The sequence below is a fragment of the Eublepharis macularius genome, chromosome 11 (genome assembly GCF_028583425.1).
Source record: "Eublepharis macularius isolate TG4126 chromosome 11, MPM_Emac_v1.0, whole genome shotgun sequence".
In the NCBI taxonomy this organism is placed as follows: Eukaryota; Metazoa; Chordata; class Lepidosauria; order Squamata; family Eublepharidae; genus Eublepharis; species Eublepharis macularius.
Genome location: NC_072800.1, coordinates 75,490,629 through 75,507,951, shown reverse-complemented (window position 1 = coordinate 75,507,951; position 17,323 = coordinate 75,490,629). Strand labels below are relative to the sequence as shown.

General features: G+C 43.5%; 1 protein-coding gene across 6 annotated transcripts in view; it reads right to left on the bottom strand.

Moving 5' to 3' along the window:
- Window positions 1–3,892: 3,892 nt before the first annotated feature.
- CREM (cAMP responsive element modulator) overlaps window positions 3,893–17,323 on the bottom strand; it is a 37,546-nt gene continuing 24,115 nt past the window's right edge. For 2 of the 6 annotated variants that reach the window (XM_054991125.1, XM_054991127.1), the window contains 2 exons: window positions 9,507–9,663; window positions 4,492–5,020 (listed from right to left, as the gene is read on the bottom strand). In XM_054991125.1, coding sequence (XP_054847100.1) covers window positions 4,876–5,020; window positions 9,507–9,663 — 302 coding nt within the window. In that variant the 3' untranslated portion in view covers window positions 4,492–4,875. Of the gene's footprint in view, window positions 5,021–9,506; window positions 9,664–15,428; window positions 15,647–16,417; window positions 16,492–17,323 lie in introns of those variants that run through there. The other 4 variants (XM_054991129.1, XM_054991128.1, XM_054991131.1 and 1 more) reach the window with 4 other exon arrangements.

Sequence of the window (17,323 nt, the reverse complement as noted above, 5' to 3'; positions counted from 1 at the left end):
ACGTTATACAGAAATATTTGAAAACGGAATTATGGGATAAATTGTTTATCTATTATGGGTACAGAGTATTAAAAATAGTCAAAGAAGTATTGCTTAGAATAAAAGGAGAATATACATTTGATTAGATAGAGGAATATATAAAGAGTAAGGGAAAAGGGACAAAGGGTTGGAAAACTGTTGGAAGTCAACAAAAAGGGGGGGAAAGGGAGGGGGTTAGAAATTGGGAAATGGGAGAATTGATTGTAATGTGAAAATAATTGATCCTAACCCAATAAAAATTTTCAAAAAAAAAAAAAAGGTTGGTATAGTGGTTAAGAGTCAGATCTCGGAAGCTCAGCAGCGTCAGCCTCAGTTAGTAATTGGATGGGAGACCTCTAAAGATGACCAGGATTGCTAAACAGATGTCAGCAACGGCACACCACCGTTGCTCGCCCCTTGCCTTGAAAACCCCAGCAGGAATCGCCAGATGTCAGCTTTCATTTGAAGGAACTTTCCACCACCAGAGCTTTCAAGAGTCAAAGCCTTGTGACTGGAGAAGGCAGGGGCTGAATCTGAAACTTTCTGTGTGCAAAATTCATGCTCCACCACTGAGCCACGGCCCTACCTCATCCTTAGACCACTGATTTTAGAAAAAAATCTATTTAAGATTGGATCCCTGGAGAATCTTTTGTTGCAACCAAGTCACCAGCCTTAGTCCTCAGGTTTATTTTGAAAAACTCACCGCTCTTTGTCAGGTCACTGTAGTGTTGCTTCCCTCCTCCAAAGTAACATGTAAGTTCTAGGACAAAGCCAGTGGGGAGGGAGTACATAATTGAAACATGCACTGTTGTAGTTTGAAGTTAACAGAAGTCCCCTCCCACCTTTCACACTATTTCTCCCCAGGATGGTTTTTAACAAGTGTCATTAACACATCTGGTAAAGCTTTTGATGTGTTCAAAGCCTGACGATATATGACAGGGCAGCCCTCAAATGTGGTTGCAGCTGCCACTGCAAAGTGTCAGATTTTAGACCACACAGAAATTACAAGTGGCCAAAACAACAATGAACATAGCAATGAACAATAACTTGGAGGGATGCCAAGACAGAACCATAACAAGTGTTCTAACCATCATGGGATAACCACCACTAGCATGAAAGGGCAGGAAAAGCCACAGTAGTTAACAGTATTTCGTTCCCCTTGCGGCTGCCATTTGACTGCCAGAGACTTAGCAGGACAGAGCTTTCCCATTTGCCTGCATGATGCCTATTTCCCAAATACACACCAGTCATATGAGACATGAAAAGTATGATGCGCAATGGAAATTGAGAGTATTGCGACCTGTAAGGGAACCATATTCAAAGCCTTACATACTGAAAGTTGCATCTTGCTGCATCCCAATGCTAATGAGAACAGTGGGTTGAAATTTCCACATAGGCGCATGAAGGGGGGACTCCCCCTTTCCATAGCAGACCTCCTATTTACCCACCAGATATTCCTGGTAGTCCCCCATCACCCAGGAGCAGCATTTCAGAGCGTATGACGAGGTGCAGCAGGAATAGGGAGGCAGGAAATTTGCATTGCCCTAGATGGAAATCCTTCTGTCCGTAGAAGCTGTAGGCAGGATCCAAACCAGTTAGTCAAGTAGTAGCAAAACAAAATCATACAACAGACTACTCTTTTTCACTGAAGAAATTGGATTATGTATTAACATAGACAGAACTGGACTCAGATCAGGAGACTTTGGGCCAGTTATTGTCTCCAGCATCAGAACCTTCTCTGTAAAACAAAAACAATGGCTTACCTCACATAGTCAGTTGAAGACATGACGAACACTGTAGCACATGGGCGTGCAAATAAAATGTCTATAAAATGAATGTTTTAACAACCAAAATCTTCTTTGCTTTTAATTTTCTGTGAGACACAAAACACTGCTTGTGTGAACTGCTGAACTCCAAAACTGGCCTCTGGGAATAACTGTTTGTAAAAATGCAATCCAATGTTGTGACAGCGGAGGAATAGGTAAAGTCCTTTAACAAACATAAACACCGTTTTTTTCAGCTAGTGATCAGTTATGAAAGATTTGTAAAATAGCATACCCACGTTTCCCTAAAATTCCTGTTTCTAAGCAAGCCCCCTCCCCTGCAAACACAACTACTACTTGATTTATCTTAGACATGTTCCTCTGTTAGTATTTCTGGCTAGAGGTATGAACTTGGTGACAGACTTTACCTTTAAGGATACTCTAAACTAACTGCATACACCAATCATGAGTCATTGCCTATTAACTGCAATATATAAAAGAACATTCCTTGAGTCTTTCTACCTTGAAGACACAAGCAATGTGGTTAATCAAATAACCTGCTTTAAATTGACATGGGATTCCAATTCCTTCCTGCAGATTCCCATTAGTTAGTTCCAGTGGCTGCCTTCCACTGTTTCTCTATTGCATAAAATCTTAACAGAAGAGACTCTTCAGATCCAACTAAGGGAGTCATTGGATCCAGGCCCATGCGTTCATTGAGTAGGCTTGTAAATCTGCTCTTTTTCTACTTCAAATTACAACCTGTGTAGAGCAAACAAGAGTGACCTGTCTTATGTGACACATATAAGTATTTCATGCAAACTTTGTAAGAATACAAAAATCTTGTCTTTTTGCCAGATGAACTTGGAAGTTATTCTTATACATTTGCCATAACCAACTGCTTTGCAAATCTCTAGAACTGTTAGAAGCAGTTCCAACACTTATTACATAAATCGGCAGAATGCCCATTGTTAATTGCATTTTTTTCTTTTTTAAATGGAAGAATAAACTTTAATCAGTTACAGCACACATCCATAGCTCATCATCTGACAGGGCTGTTTTTGGAATGGACATATTTATCTGTTCTACTATTCCTTATCCAGCAGTACAATGAAAGAAACAGTCCAGATTATTGGTTTGCAGAGCCATTGGAATCATAATTATATTGCAGCGTGTTTATCTGTAGGTGTTAAGTAATGCCCACAGATGTTGCCATAGGGAAAGGAAGCAGCATTGCAGTCACTCAACCGGAAATCCTCCTCAGCCCGTTTGTTTGTACTGCAAAGCTTTGTTCAAGGTCACCATGTGCTCTCTATCACTTTGTCTTTTTCCTCGGAGCTCCAGATCAATGGAAAATGCCACTGAATTTCTTGCTTATTGAACACAGAAATGAGGTCTGTACTGAAGGAGGAGGAGGAAACACAAGAAAGAACAGGCTACACAACTGTAAAACCACAATTAACAAAAATGAAGGAAAAATATTCAGCTGATTTCCACTTAACTGGTAGAAGAGAGATAAACCACGATCCCAAGGCTTAATTATGTCCCCAACACAATTCAGCAATCCCCACCCCATGTGCACATGCTTGCCCAAGGCTATTTCAGCACTGTGAATGTGATACAGCCATGCAGTGACTCTCAGTGTTTACAGATGTCATGTGGAATACCTTTAAAAAGTGGGCATGAAGGGCCTAATTTAGCAAACAGGAGAATCAATACCATGTAGAACTTTTTTTAAAAAAAGGAGTATTAATTTTCAGTAGCAGACAATGAGAACATGTACGAGCTCTTTTTAAAGATCAGTCTTAAATTGATTTAAATTGCCAGTCTTAAATTGTAATCTTAAAATGTGGTTTTTTATGCATTTTTGTGTTTGTTGTGTTGTTTACATCGTAAGCTACTTCGAGTGCCATAAAGCAGAAAGGTAGCTAATAAATGTTTTAAATGAAAAATAAATAAATAACAGTATAACAGTATTGGAGGAATGGAACTGGTTGTGTGTTTGTGACACACATGAAGCACATCTGCAGAAACGCTTCACAACATATACCATTCATTTTAGAAGTTTTTAGCTGGGCCCAGTCTTCAAAGAAACAGCAAACACTACAAAGTTTAACCAACATGGTTCTATTTAAAAAACTAGTTTCAACCATGGCACTCAGTGACAGCAATACAATATTTCTTCACAAAGCGATGAATATAAAAATATGCCATAAAGTCATCTGTAAACTAGTATTCTAATACATGTATGTCATAACAACATACTTTTTTAATAACTCTTTCCTGAGATACTTTGGGTGGTTTCCATTTTATTGTGTTGGATGCGTTATCTTTGATCACTTTAAAATACTGGTGCATGTAGGACACTAACAAAATCACACACAAAAATATAATTAATGCAGATATTGGGCAGAAGAGCAGTTCTTGCGACTGTTGCGTTTTGAAACATTGGAACACACACTGCCTTAAATGTTGGACTCTTTTCTGGATGACAACAAGACCTGAAGTTTCAACTAAGAATCTACAGAAATGCAGCAAAGTGTTTCAGGAATGTTAAAGGCTGGAGAAGAGGTCAAATGATACAGAGGAAAAGTCATAATTCTTGTCAACTAGACATTGGCTGCAGATGCATCGATACATGCTGTAGTCAGTTCACAGTTTCAATACTGACACTAGTCTGTCTTGGAAGAGCAAATGTCTTTTAGGGTTTCTAACTCTTCTATAAGTTTCTTGTTCTGAACTTCTAACATCGCAACACGACTCTCCAGACATTTCACGTATTCTTTCTTCCGCCGTCGACACTCTTTTGCAGCTTCCCTGGAAAAAGCAGAAGTAAAAAGGGCAAAGAAATACACATTTTTGGGCATGCTACCCGGGGTAGGGGGAGAATGCAGAGTGACGAAAGCGCAGTATAACACAGGGGACGTGATGGTTTTTGAAACAACCCCGACTGTTTAGAAAACATCTAAGAAAACGGGTATCACAAGGGCCACTTCCTGCCCCTCCCTCAAGGGTCACATGGCAATCTGTAGAATTGCTTCATCTCATGCCTTGATTTGCATTCATAGCAAAAATGTCCACGGCCAAATGCCAGTTATTCTGCTTTATGGCAATAAAGATCTTTGAGGGCCTTGAGTTCCTCAATGAGAGTCTTGTTTTGATTTTCAAGCACAGCCACACGGTTTTCAAGACATTTGACATACTCCTTCTTCTTCCTGCGACACTCGCGAGCAGCTTCCCTGGAACCAACACAAGGCAAATAACTACAGGAACAACCACAACACAGCCGGGATAAATAAGAACCTGTGACACCCAAAATGCTGCAATAAACTGAACAAGTCCTATGCACAAGTCCTATATACAAGTTAAATGCATGAGAGGTCACAACACAAATTCAAGCCGCACTAGTCCACAGAAAATGCACATGTCTGATGGTCAATAAAGCATATGCAGATTGATAAATTATTACAACACAGACAAACAGCATTTGCTCCTATCAGAAGTGAATGAACCACCGCTAACTGCAAAAACCTGCACGAAAACAATTGCACAGTATAACAGATTCCCACTGCTATCTGCTTCCAAAAACCCCATGTTTACAGTTTCAGCAAGCACACTGATATATCAGCTATATTCTCTCTTCAGACTGAAGTCTAGATGTCATTTTGAAATTCTGCACATAATACTGTCCAGAGTACAAAAAGACAAGGTATTTGAACACATTCTTTAAAACGGGAATGAATTGTTATTGTTTGTATACCCTGGACTATGAATTTTTAAAAAAATAATTAACTGTGACTTTGTATGAAGATTCAAATGTTCGAGACACTTAAAATAAGTAATCACACAACAACCCTGTAAGGGGACCAGTATTAGCACCCTCTCCTCCATCTGCAATACAAGGATAAGGATGAAACACTGGGGCTTCCTGACTGCCTACTGAGTTCACAATAGAGGTGAGACTGTATGTGGAGCAGTTACAGTCAGACGGCTTCACTAGTTATAAACTACATACTGAAACAAATAAACAAACAAAGGGGGCAATTTCATACAATGCATTAGTGATGTGACAATTGCACCTATACCTTGTTTACCTAAAGATGGAAAATGTGCCTTTTACAGACTATCTATTACAGATCATGTTTCATATTACTTTTGCCACTTGCTTAATAATAAGGATGTGTAAGGGCCAATAAACTTTGTGCCACTGTGCAAACTCCTGCAGATTATGTGTTTGTCTCTGTGCATGTGTGTTTGGATCTAAACCCCTGAACTTAGGTTGTACAGGAATGGGAAAGCATTTCTGCTCACACATGAGGCTGCAAAATTTCCTTCAGGTAACAGGTCCTCATTGGTTGTTACTCTGAAGGACTCCATGAACACATGAAGCTGCCTTATATAGAATCAGCCCATTGGTCTATCAAAGTCAGCATCAGGGCTCATTTTGAGGGGGAATGCACTGGAACGGCAGTCTGGTAGTTCCCCCAAGTCAGGTGGACCCGCCCACCTGATTTTAAAACATTTTGGGCCGTTTAGGCCTCGATTGGGGCCAAAACGGCCACAATCGGGGCCAAAACACCCCAGACTGGGTCGATGCCAGGGCACCGACCTGATCCCGGCTGTTTCGGACAGATCCGGGCCTCAACGGGCCTAATATGGCCATTTATGGCCCTTTTGGACACATTTCGGCCTGGATAAGGGCTGAAATGGACCAGAACGGGGCCAAAACAGCTGGGATCTGGTCAGTGCTGGGCAGAGGGAACCTGCCCCAGCCGGCACCGACCCGGGTCCCGGACGTTTCAGCCCTGATCCTGGCCGAAACGGGTCAAAAATGGCCATTTTCAGCAATTTGGGGCCATTTCGGCATGGATTGGGGCCAAAACGGCCTGAATTGGGTCAGTGCCGGGCGGAGGAAGTCTCCCCTACCTGGCACTGACATGGTCCAGGCCGTTTCGGCCCCAATCCGGGCCGAAACAGGCCCAAAATGGTCATTGTTGGGTATTTTGGGCCCAAATCAGGTCAGTTCCAGGTGTAGAAATCCTCTCCCACCCGGCACCAACCCGGTCCTGGCCATTTTGGCCCTGATCCTGGCTGTAACAGGTCAAAAAGGGCAACGGCCCGGATTGGGTCGGTGCTGGGCAAGGGAAGCCCCCCCCCCGCCCGGCACTGACATAAACCCAGCCGTTTCAGCCCTGATCTGGGCTGAAACCAGCCCAAAATGGCCTTTGTTGGCCATTTGGGGCCGTTTCGGCCTGGACTAGGGCCGAAATGGCCCAGATCAGGGCCAAAACGGCTCAGATCGGGTCAGTACCTGGTGGGGGAAGCTTTCCTCGCCTGGCATGGACATGGTCCTGGCCGTTTCAGCCCCAATCCTGGCCAAAAATGGCCATTTTCAGCCCATTTCAGCCCGGATTGGGGCCAAAGGGGCCCGGATTGGGTCAGTGCTGGGCAGGGGAAGCGTCCCCCTCCTAGCACTGACCTGGTCCTGGCCTTTTAGGCCCCTATCCGGGCTCAAATGGGCCCAAATGGCCCTTTTGGGCACAGATCTGGGCCAAAACAGCCTGGACTGGGTCAGTGCTGGGCAGGCGAGGGTTCTCCTGCTCGGCTTGGACCAGATTCAGTCCTTCTTGGCCCCGATCCTGGTCCAAAAGGCCCAAAATGGCAACTTTCAGCCATTTGGGCCATTTTCTGCCGTGATCGGGGCCAAAACTGCTGGGATCTGGTCAGTGCCAGGTTGGGGAAACCCTCCCCTGCCCAGCACTGATCTGGTCCAGGCTCTTTCGGCCATGATCCGGGCCCAAATGGCCATTTTTGGCCATTTGGGGCCCTTTTCAGCCAGGATCAGGACCCAAACCACCAGGATTGGGTCAGTGCCTGGTGGGGGACCCCTCCCCTGCCTGGCACCAACCCAATCCAGGCTGTTCTGGGCCTGATCCAGGCCAAAACGTGCCCAAAATGGCCATTTTGAGCCATTTGGGGCCTGTTTTGGCCTGGATTGGGAGCAAAACAGCCCTCATCGGGCCACTGCCAGGTGAGGGAACAGTCCCCCATCTGGCATCAGCCAAATCCTGGCCATTTTGGCCCGATCAAGGGTGTGGCATATGTGAATGAGGTATGCTAATGAGTTCCTGCAGTTCTTTTTCTATGAAATGACCCCTGGCCAACACTGTCTACTCAGACTGGCAGCAGCTCTCCAGGGTCTCAGGCAGAGGTCCTTCATATCACCTACTGCCTGGTCCTGTAAACTGGTGGGGCCAGATATTGAGCCTGGGACCTTCTGAATGCAAAACGAATGCTCTACCTTGAGCTACGGCCCCTCCCCATGCCTGACTGTGGTGGAGCAGGGCATTGTGGGGAGCGCAGAGCTGTTGTTGGGCAGGGAATCTTTTAAAAAGTGGGGCATTTGAATGAAGAAGTTTAGGAAACAAATGTGAAAAAAAATCAATGCATGACTGACAGTGGGCATTAGAATTGAATCTGAAGAGAGAAGATGATAGGGATTGAATTACAAGACGTGGACACTTCTGACAAGCAATTTAAAACAACAAGGCATGAGAAAAAGCAATACCACGAATCCAGCAAGCAACACCAAGGTTAGTTGCAACTGACAGAGCTTTCCCTTGCAAAGCACATGCTAGCAGCATCTATTAATGTAAGCAGCAGACATGCCCAGCCAAAGAGCACCCAGGAGGTAACGAAATAATGGTTAGTATACCCTGAACACCAGCCAGCACCCACCAAAACGAAGAAGACAGAGCTCAAGTCACACAAATGTCCATACACAAATCTACCCTAAAAAGGATATTCAACAGCAAAATATATTAATTTATTTCATGAAATCTGCTGTTGGAATATTAACAAAGCCAACATGCATCAAATTAAAACAAAAGTCTTTTCCCTTCCTTTACAGAAACAGAAGCTTAATTAAAGCCATCAAACATGAATGCAATTCCCATTTAAAACATCAGCAATAACAGAACAATATATAATATTGATTACACATGTATATTATGTTGTGCATAACATTCCATAACAGTGCTGATGGTTATGAGAGCGCGATTGCTCTATACCGCTGTCAAACAAACATTTCTAGGGGGGGAAGTCTTGCATAATACATAAAGAATTCCTATTGCCGAAAGCCATCTTGATACCTCTTTTCAGGAAACAGAAAATAAAACTGACAACACTATAGTTATCCTGGAAGTGATGTCATGATCTGCAGAACAGTTTGCCTCCCTGGCATTTGAGATAAGTATTCGTTCTTTACAGTCACCAGGGTGGCAACCATTCCTTTATATCTTGTCACCAAGTACAAGTCAATGAAAGGGCAGAAGGGGAAACACATGAATGGAAAAGGCAGCAGCTGGCACCAGTTGGCAGAGCTTCAATGCACTGGCAATAGTCGTGCCTGTTTTCAAATCAGTTACCAGCAGGATGGATTTTTTGGCCACGATTGCTCTAAAGACCAGAGAGATACAGGAATGCAGCACTACGTTAATTAAGGACGCTTTAAATGTCAGAGCTGAGGTGCTAATTAGCCACCAACCATCAGCAGAGCAGAGAGAGCTTTGCCATCCCCTTAGCATCTACAAGACAAGAACCCATCTCACCATTTTCCTTTGCAAAAGTCTTGTTCAGCAACAGTAGGGATTCCTTTCTAATCTTTTCCTGCCATCTGCTCTCAAAAGTAAACGCTAACCCTGGCTTTTGTTAAAACAACAGTACCTATTCTTCATAAGCCGTAGCTCTCTTTTACGTGTCGCTTCTTCTGCTAGCTGCTGCGGGCTGTGCAACGTTCCTGGGGATGCTGCCATGACAACCCCTTGAGGTAAGGCAGTGGTTGGAGTCCGGATCTGGTAAGTTGGCATGTCACCAGTAGCAGCTGTGGTTTTAAAAAAAAAAAGTAGACAGAATGAATACAACAAGCAACAACAAAATTCATAGCCAAACCCAAGAACTGACCGGTCCACTGTGGGAGAAATCTGGGGCAGGACTTGCCTCAGTTACCACCTGGGAGGGGGGATTGCACTCCCCACATTTCCCCCGTAGGAGGCTTCAGATAGGGAAAGAGTTCTCTCTCACTCCGGTCTTCCTCCTCCTCCTCCTCCTTTTGAATTGCTCTCTCTATTCCGCCTCACTCTTTGGCTGAGAAATGTAGGACAGCAGTAAGCCATGGTCATCCTTCTCAGCCTCTGGCTGTGCATGGCTGAGATCCCAACAGCCTTAACCCCACCCTTGTAGCTTCAGGTCTTAGAAGATTCCTGGGCCTTGAGAGAATCCCATTTCTGAGGCAACAAGTCGGAGATGTCCAGCCTTGCCTCAGCCTGTCCAGTGGTTGCCATAAAAACCGCAGCAGCCTCTGGTACAGTTCTGAGCTGAGCCACATCGGAGGCTTGAGCCTCCTAAAATGCCCTCATCCAATGGGGCGTGGTCTGCCAAGAACTGTTCTTCAGAAGTGCCAGCAGGCATGAAGCCTCGGTCTAGACATTTGCATTCCAGTAATGTTCCAGTCTCTCATACTATTCCCAGATGCCAGCAGAGGCATAATTCCCTACTCTATGACACATCTTCTAGGTGGAACAAGATTTCTGAAATCCAGCATGGAGTCCCCTTTACAGGAACCCTGACAACTGAGATTTACTCCACACTAAGGGAGGTGGCAAGGCTGAAAAAACTAGGGCTATCATCCAACTTGAGAAATAATAGTTGATTAGTCATGATGTTGCACAATTAAGCAATTAAACTGCATACATTTGCATATAAATAATGCAGTAGTTCTGATGGCACCTCTTACTCATTGTTTTTGAAGTACATCTATAAAAAATAAATAATATTTTAAAAGTCTACTGCCTAATTAAGTGGAAATACTCCTCAATCAACTGAGGTTTTTAAATGTTAATCTAACAGATTACAGCTACTTAAAAAGGCAGCCCTACTAAAAAATCTAAGGGAAACAATCTGCTTGCCAGACAATATAGATCATTAAAGGTCTAAAACTCATCCCTGTGCTTCTGCAGACTTCGTTCTCTTTAATAGCAATGAGACTTGGCATAGGCAGCAATTCTATTTATCAAAAGTCAATCTTTTTAAACTTCAGAGATAGCTAACCACATCTATTGCTATTTACTACTAAAAAACCCTCAAATTTGCTTAACAGAAGTCAGCAAAGCTCTGTACAAACACTAGGGTTGCCAGCTCCAAGTTGGGAAATTCCTGGAGATCTGGGGGGTGAAACCTGGAGAAAGTGGGTTTGGGGGAGGGAAAGGACCTTGGCATGGCATAATTCCATAGAATCCACCACCCAAAGTAGCTATTTTCTCCAGGTGAACTGTTCTCTGTGGTCTGGAGACCAGTTGTAATTCCGGGAGATCTCCAGATACTACCTGGAGGCTGGCAAAGCAAGGGCACTAGTGGCAATGTGGGGTGCATTTGCTCCGGTTCTGTCTGGCTCCATTCAGAGACCTGATGCCTAACTCTAGATAACCAGCTACTCACTCTGAATGATGTGAGTATCTATGACGGATGCCAAGTCCTTCATGTTGTATCACCGCCACCACCCCCAAGTCTGGAGAAAGGCACAGTTCCCTATGCACTCTGCCACCAACTATCTAACAAAACGGACCCAACATTCTGCCACTGAAGACACAGTTCACTTGGCTTACTCTTGTCTTAGCATATATTCAAGTTGTAGTTTATATGGAAGCCCTGTATGACCTACTATCTTGCTTTCCCCAAGAGTGATGTAAAGGAAGAATTTTCTAGTTTTTTCTTGAGAAAGGGTTTTTCAGAAAGCTGGAAATGATCCCATCTTGGATGAGATCAAGGCTCTGTCTAGTTAAGTACGCTGTTGCCAGCAGAGCCTAGCCAGGTGCTTCCAGGAAACACATCAGCGGTATCCTTCCCCTGCTGTTTGCCCCATGGTGTCAGTACACAAGATTTGTTTAACCACAGTCAAAGCAAAGTTGGAGCCAGTTTGCTGACCAGCCATTATCTGTGGCTTCCAGGAAAACGACTGTCCCAGCTAGAAGTGTGAAATTACTGGTTCAGAAACTTTACCATTTCTCAGAAGGCCTCTGAATTTAGAAGTTCTTAATAACAGAATTAATCAAGACTCTTGAGAAAGATGCTTCTCAATTTCTGAGCTGCTTTTTAAGGATTATTTGGTCAAAGCAGGATTTGCATGTTTCTTGCTCATGACCTGCAACTGAATCAAAAGCATCTGCTGGACGTTGTTCTCAGAGTTCATCATCTCCCAAGGCCAATTGAGGTCACTGCCTCAGGTGGCAGATTCAGGGGTCGGGTAACATCCTATCCCCCCTGCTGATCATACCCCCATTTCCACCTGGGAGCCACAGCAGGTAATCCGCCTTGCTTCCTCACTTCCATGACCCTCTCTCTTAAAGCAGGGCAGAGGGCCTATACAGCCTGAAATCTCTTCCTTGCAAGAGCTTGGCCAACATTTTGATTGCCCCAGAAACTCTGCCAACAAGACTGCAGTTGCACAGGTAACATAAGTAACAGCTGACATCTTGTGAGGGGAAGGATTTCATTAGGGAAGGCCTTTCGGGCATATGTGGTTTGCTGGTGTGTGTTCTGTGTTTTGAAAGGGCTGGGGGAATCAAGGAGGCGAAGGCTGGCTGCCTCAGCTCCCTGGCAAAGGTGGCAGACGGGAGGCAGAGGCAGCCGAGGCAGGGGCTGCACCAGGTAGCAAAATGTCTTGAGTCGGCCTTGTGATGAGCAGATTGTTTCCAGTGAGCTCATATAATGTATAACCTGAAAGCTGACTTGTATACTAAAGACTGGAATACAAAGTAGTGCCAGAAAGGCATGAAAAGAATCATGAATTGTTCTTCTCTGCAGTAAATCACTTGGATTAATGCTGATCAGGCTTCAAATGAATTACCAAGAGCCGTGGTCTGTATCACTGTCTGCCTGGCAGTGCAAGCCTCAGCAGAGCTACACCTGTCTTAGTCCATTAAAGGCAGCGGTCTTAGGTGTAGCTCCTCTTATGGTTGCACTCTGTGACTGTCCTTTTATGAGGAGGGAAAGCTGGAACTGCAGGTCAGAAACTCTGAGAAACCTAGATTATATGAAGGCGCCATAATCTCAGATGCATATGTAACCCCTGTGAGGATAATTGGTTTAGCCCACTGGGGTGGAGTCAGAAGCTAGAGACAGGCTGCTGAGGAGGAGGCTGTTTGCTGGGGAGCTTAATAAATTATAAGCTCTTATCACCTTGAATAAGGTAATCAAATGTTGTATGTAAAATATGATTTAAAGTGGTGTTTGAGTATTGTGTTTAGTTGGTATTACTGGGATTGTATTATTTTTGCAGGACTATAATTCGCAACAAGAAGACAGAAGCCTGGGGTACAGCTGCTTCGAATGGATGAGAGAGGACTCCTCACTTCTTGGATGCTGAACTGTTTGCCTTTTCAAGGACATTGTTGATTTGGAGTTTTTTTTGTATGGTTGCACTTAAGAGTTAATTTCTTTTCTTTAAAAAGTTGTATTTTATTAATTGTTAAAAAGTTTAAAAGAAAAAAAAAGTTATTTCTTACAATTGTGTGGAAGTTGCTTCCTAAGCCCTATAGAACCCATGAAAAGAGAAGTTACACATACTCCCCTGTAAGCCATTACAAGAGAGTGGAAAAGCCCCCTGTGACATGTTGTGTCTACTGAGAACTGATTCCATAGAAACTCTTCCAGTGCTGGTGCAGAACTTTGTCTCAGACCGCCATGTTCGGATATAAGCTATATTTCTTGAAGCCCAATATACTGTGGTTTGGTGATGACTAGGAAGTATCCCTTAAAGGACTCTTTAGCAGTCATCAAGTAACGGGAATCCAGTTTAGCAGAACTACTGTCTGTCCACGTCAGTGAGGAAGTGCTGAGACTTGACCAGATGTACAGTACTTGATAGAAGGTTAGCGCCATTTTAGATCAACAATGAGTGATTCCGCACACGTTGCATAATACACTTCCAATCCTCTTTATAGATCATTCGGAACGGATTTTTTCGTGTGCGGAACAAAAAATCCACCTCAAACGACTGATAAAGTGCATTGAAAGTGCATTATCCAACGTGTGCGAAATCAGCCAATAACAGAAAACGTGCAAGAGACTACCCAGATTAGTTGTGAAGCTATATGTCATAGAATTTATGGCAACACTCTTCACAACCCGTGACTTCAACACATCAAATGGGGCCCACAAGTCATAATGGCCTGCCTAGTATCTGACAACCCCTTTCCCCCCCCTTTATCAATTCGGGTAGGCTACCCTATATAACTGGCAAGGTGTGCTCAACTCAGTGGGTCACAAGTTGTGCATGTCTGTTCTACAGGTACTAAAAATTAATACCTCTGCAATGGTTACAGGTTAAATAGAGACAGTTCACTTTTCCAACAGAGAAGAGTGACCTATGATTACAGAGTGTCAATAGGGCTAGAATGTTTTGTCTATAAAGAAAGAAAAATCACTGGATGTTCTCCTGAGTACTCATGTCCAAAGAATACTATAAGGATGGTGGCTTGCTGGATGGCAATATTTCCTAATCCAAACCCAACCACTACTCAACATTTTCTTTCTCCCTTTAACCACATGACCACCTCTGACAGCCAGATAAATTATTCTGTTATCTGTGCTAATTGCTGAGATGCTTCCAAAAAAAACATTGCTTTAGATCCTGACGTCATAATGTTTGATATCTTGCCAATATTACCTAACAAGAGACAAATACAGACAAATACGGTTCAAGACAAGGCGGCATTCAGCTAGTTATTCACTTTTAGCTACATCTTGGGAAGGGAGGACAACAATGGGGAGGGGGCGGGCTGTTGCCTTTGTGCCGGGTCTGGGAGCTACCTGGAGTGCCAGCTTGCCACAGTGGGAAACAGGACGTTGCATAAAGCGGATCTTCGATCTGACCCACTAAGGCTGTTTTTAAAGTTCTAAAAATTTGATTTCTTTTGCTTTTAATTCTCTCTGAGGTGCTGGGAATCTACCATAAAGGGCAACATCACCATCAATGTAAAACATGCTTGGGTAGCGTTTATATCAGATGTAACAGGGGGAAATTTAGTCTACATACAGGAATGTATAAAAGTACGGATTTGTGGGGTCAAAACAGATTGCAAATTGGAACAGCTATTGTTCTGCACCATGACATTTTTCTTCCTGCACCTCCACCCCAACACATCACAAAGCTTTTGCACAGCTCAGTATTTAAAAATACAGTATTTGCCCATAACGTCTTAAACTATTACAGATCTTCCAACACAGATCTCGCTCCATCAGCAAGCCAAGAAGGCAGAGGGTGGGCTAAAGTAAACAAAAAGAATTTCAGAAACCGCGTGCATTGCGCAACATCCATTAGGATTTTTAGATTAAGCAAATTCTGCAATAGAAACACAGCAGGGGAGGGGGACAAAATGAGTATCAATCTCATGAAGTATTTAAACCATAATTGACAAAATTATAACAGGCAAAATGAACCCAAATAAATACCCCACCCTACAAGAAGTGAAACTTCCATGAGGAATGATCAACTGCAAGATGAGTGGAGGGGGCTTAGAAATTATACAGTTCTATCACGAAAAAAAGCCAGACATGATACTACAAAATAGGAAGAGCAGCTTCACTTACATCCCTTCTCCCCATGTGCACGATCAGAAGGATTAGAAACTTCACTCAAGTCTGCCGTGCAGCACGTTTCCAGGGGGCAATGATCCTTAGGTATGGCCTTACAGAAGATACTGACATTTAAATCAAAACAAACAGATTACGCAAACCAGAGCTTCTTAGCTAGAAAGACAGCAAAGGCTGCTGAATAGCGCCATACAAACCGCCAGCAGCACTAGCTAGAGCAGAAAGGAACTGACTAAATCACAGCATGACTCGTGGCTGACGTCAATGTGTATTTTGTTTGTGGAGTTTAACTTTTCCAGCTCCATTAACCGAAACACGATTCCAGGAAATCTAAGTGACGTCAACCCTTTTGAAGTCAATTAGTGGTGGAACAGATCATTTTCAAGCACTGGGAGGGGAGTATAATAAATAAAAGTCACACAAGAGTGAGAACGTTCACTGCACCGCAGACTGCTCCGTTTTATTTTTGCCCTTTAGATCCGTGGGAAACAAATGCTAATGCTACAGGATTGAATACACAACTCTACAGAGCGTGATTCACAACTCTACTTCAACTGCTCAATGCCAAAGAAGAAACGTTTTAGATAATTCCACTCTAAGAAAAGAGAAACACCCCCCCCCCACACACACACACAACACACAAGGAGACAGGTTAGTTGTTTAGTTTCTAAAGAAAAAGGTTGCTTCAAAGCTCAATTGAGCAAAAGAGGACAGAAAAATGAAACTAGCTGGTTCACCTTAAAGTGCTGCAACAGCTAGGGAAACAAGAAAACAAAGCACACTTAAAAAAAATTAACACGTGCTTGGCAAGTAAACGCTGCCTATATCAACGTTGGACGTTTTAGCAAAACACACCGGGTGATCCTGAACATTGTTTGACAAATGAAATCCCACTGAAGTTAATGGGATTCAATAAATCTAACTGCTAAAAGAAAGGACTGCAGCCTAAATTTCCTCTTTTAAAAGAAGCTTACAAAATCTCCTACCGGTTTCATCCCTCGTCACAGCCATGGCCAGCTTCTGCTCAGAGGCTTCTCTGTCACCAGCTGAACATGAAATGCTCCAAACAAGCAAGCATGTGCACGATTACAAGCTCCGGCACTGACATCATAATGACCTCACTAGCCTACCCCGTCATTAATGTGCTTTCTCACTGGAACAGCTCATTGAAACAGCAGCCCAGGGAAAACCATCGCTAACAAACAATTGCTTCATCTTTTTTTACACCCTCGCCTTGCTCTCCCGCTCGACAGTACAAAAGCACGCTAACCCAGGGAACCCACTGCAAATCACACACAGTTGTGAGCAAGGGCTGAAGCTAGTTCACTGTCGATGCTTTTCTAAAGCCACGTTTTCAAAACTGCACCTGGAAACAGACATGGAATTCCACTCCATGAAAATGAAGGAGTAGAAAGGCAGTTTTGTACTAAGTTAGGTGTCATATTCTTCTAAGGTGTTTTGGCATGTTATATATTCAAATTACTTAAAGCAGGCTTTCATTCCCCAGCAGGAGAGTTTCCCCATCAATTTCCCCCTAGAAAGTAGCATGCTACCAAGAGATAAAAATTGCATGCCTCTAGGCTACTCCCTTAGTACAAGAGCCTTTCACCTCCTCACCATTTTTCTTCCATTTATTTTCTGCCTGGACAGGGAGGACTGTTTCTTCTATTATCTCACACTATTTTAATTTATTTTTCTTGATTTATACCCCACCTTTTGCCCCAGTGAGGACCTAAAATGGCTTACACTGCTCTCCCCTCCTCCATTTTGTACTCACAACAACTCTATGAGGTAGGTTAGGCCAAGAGTGGGTGACTGGCCCGAGGTCACTCGGCAAACTTCCACAGCAGAGAGGAGATTCAACCACGGGTCTCCCAGATCCTAATCTGACA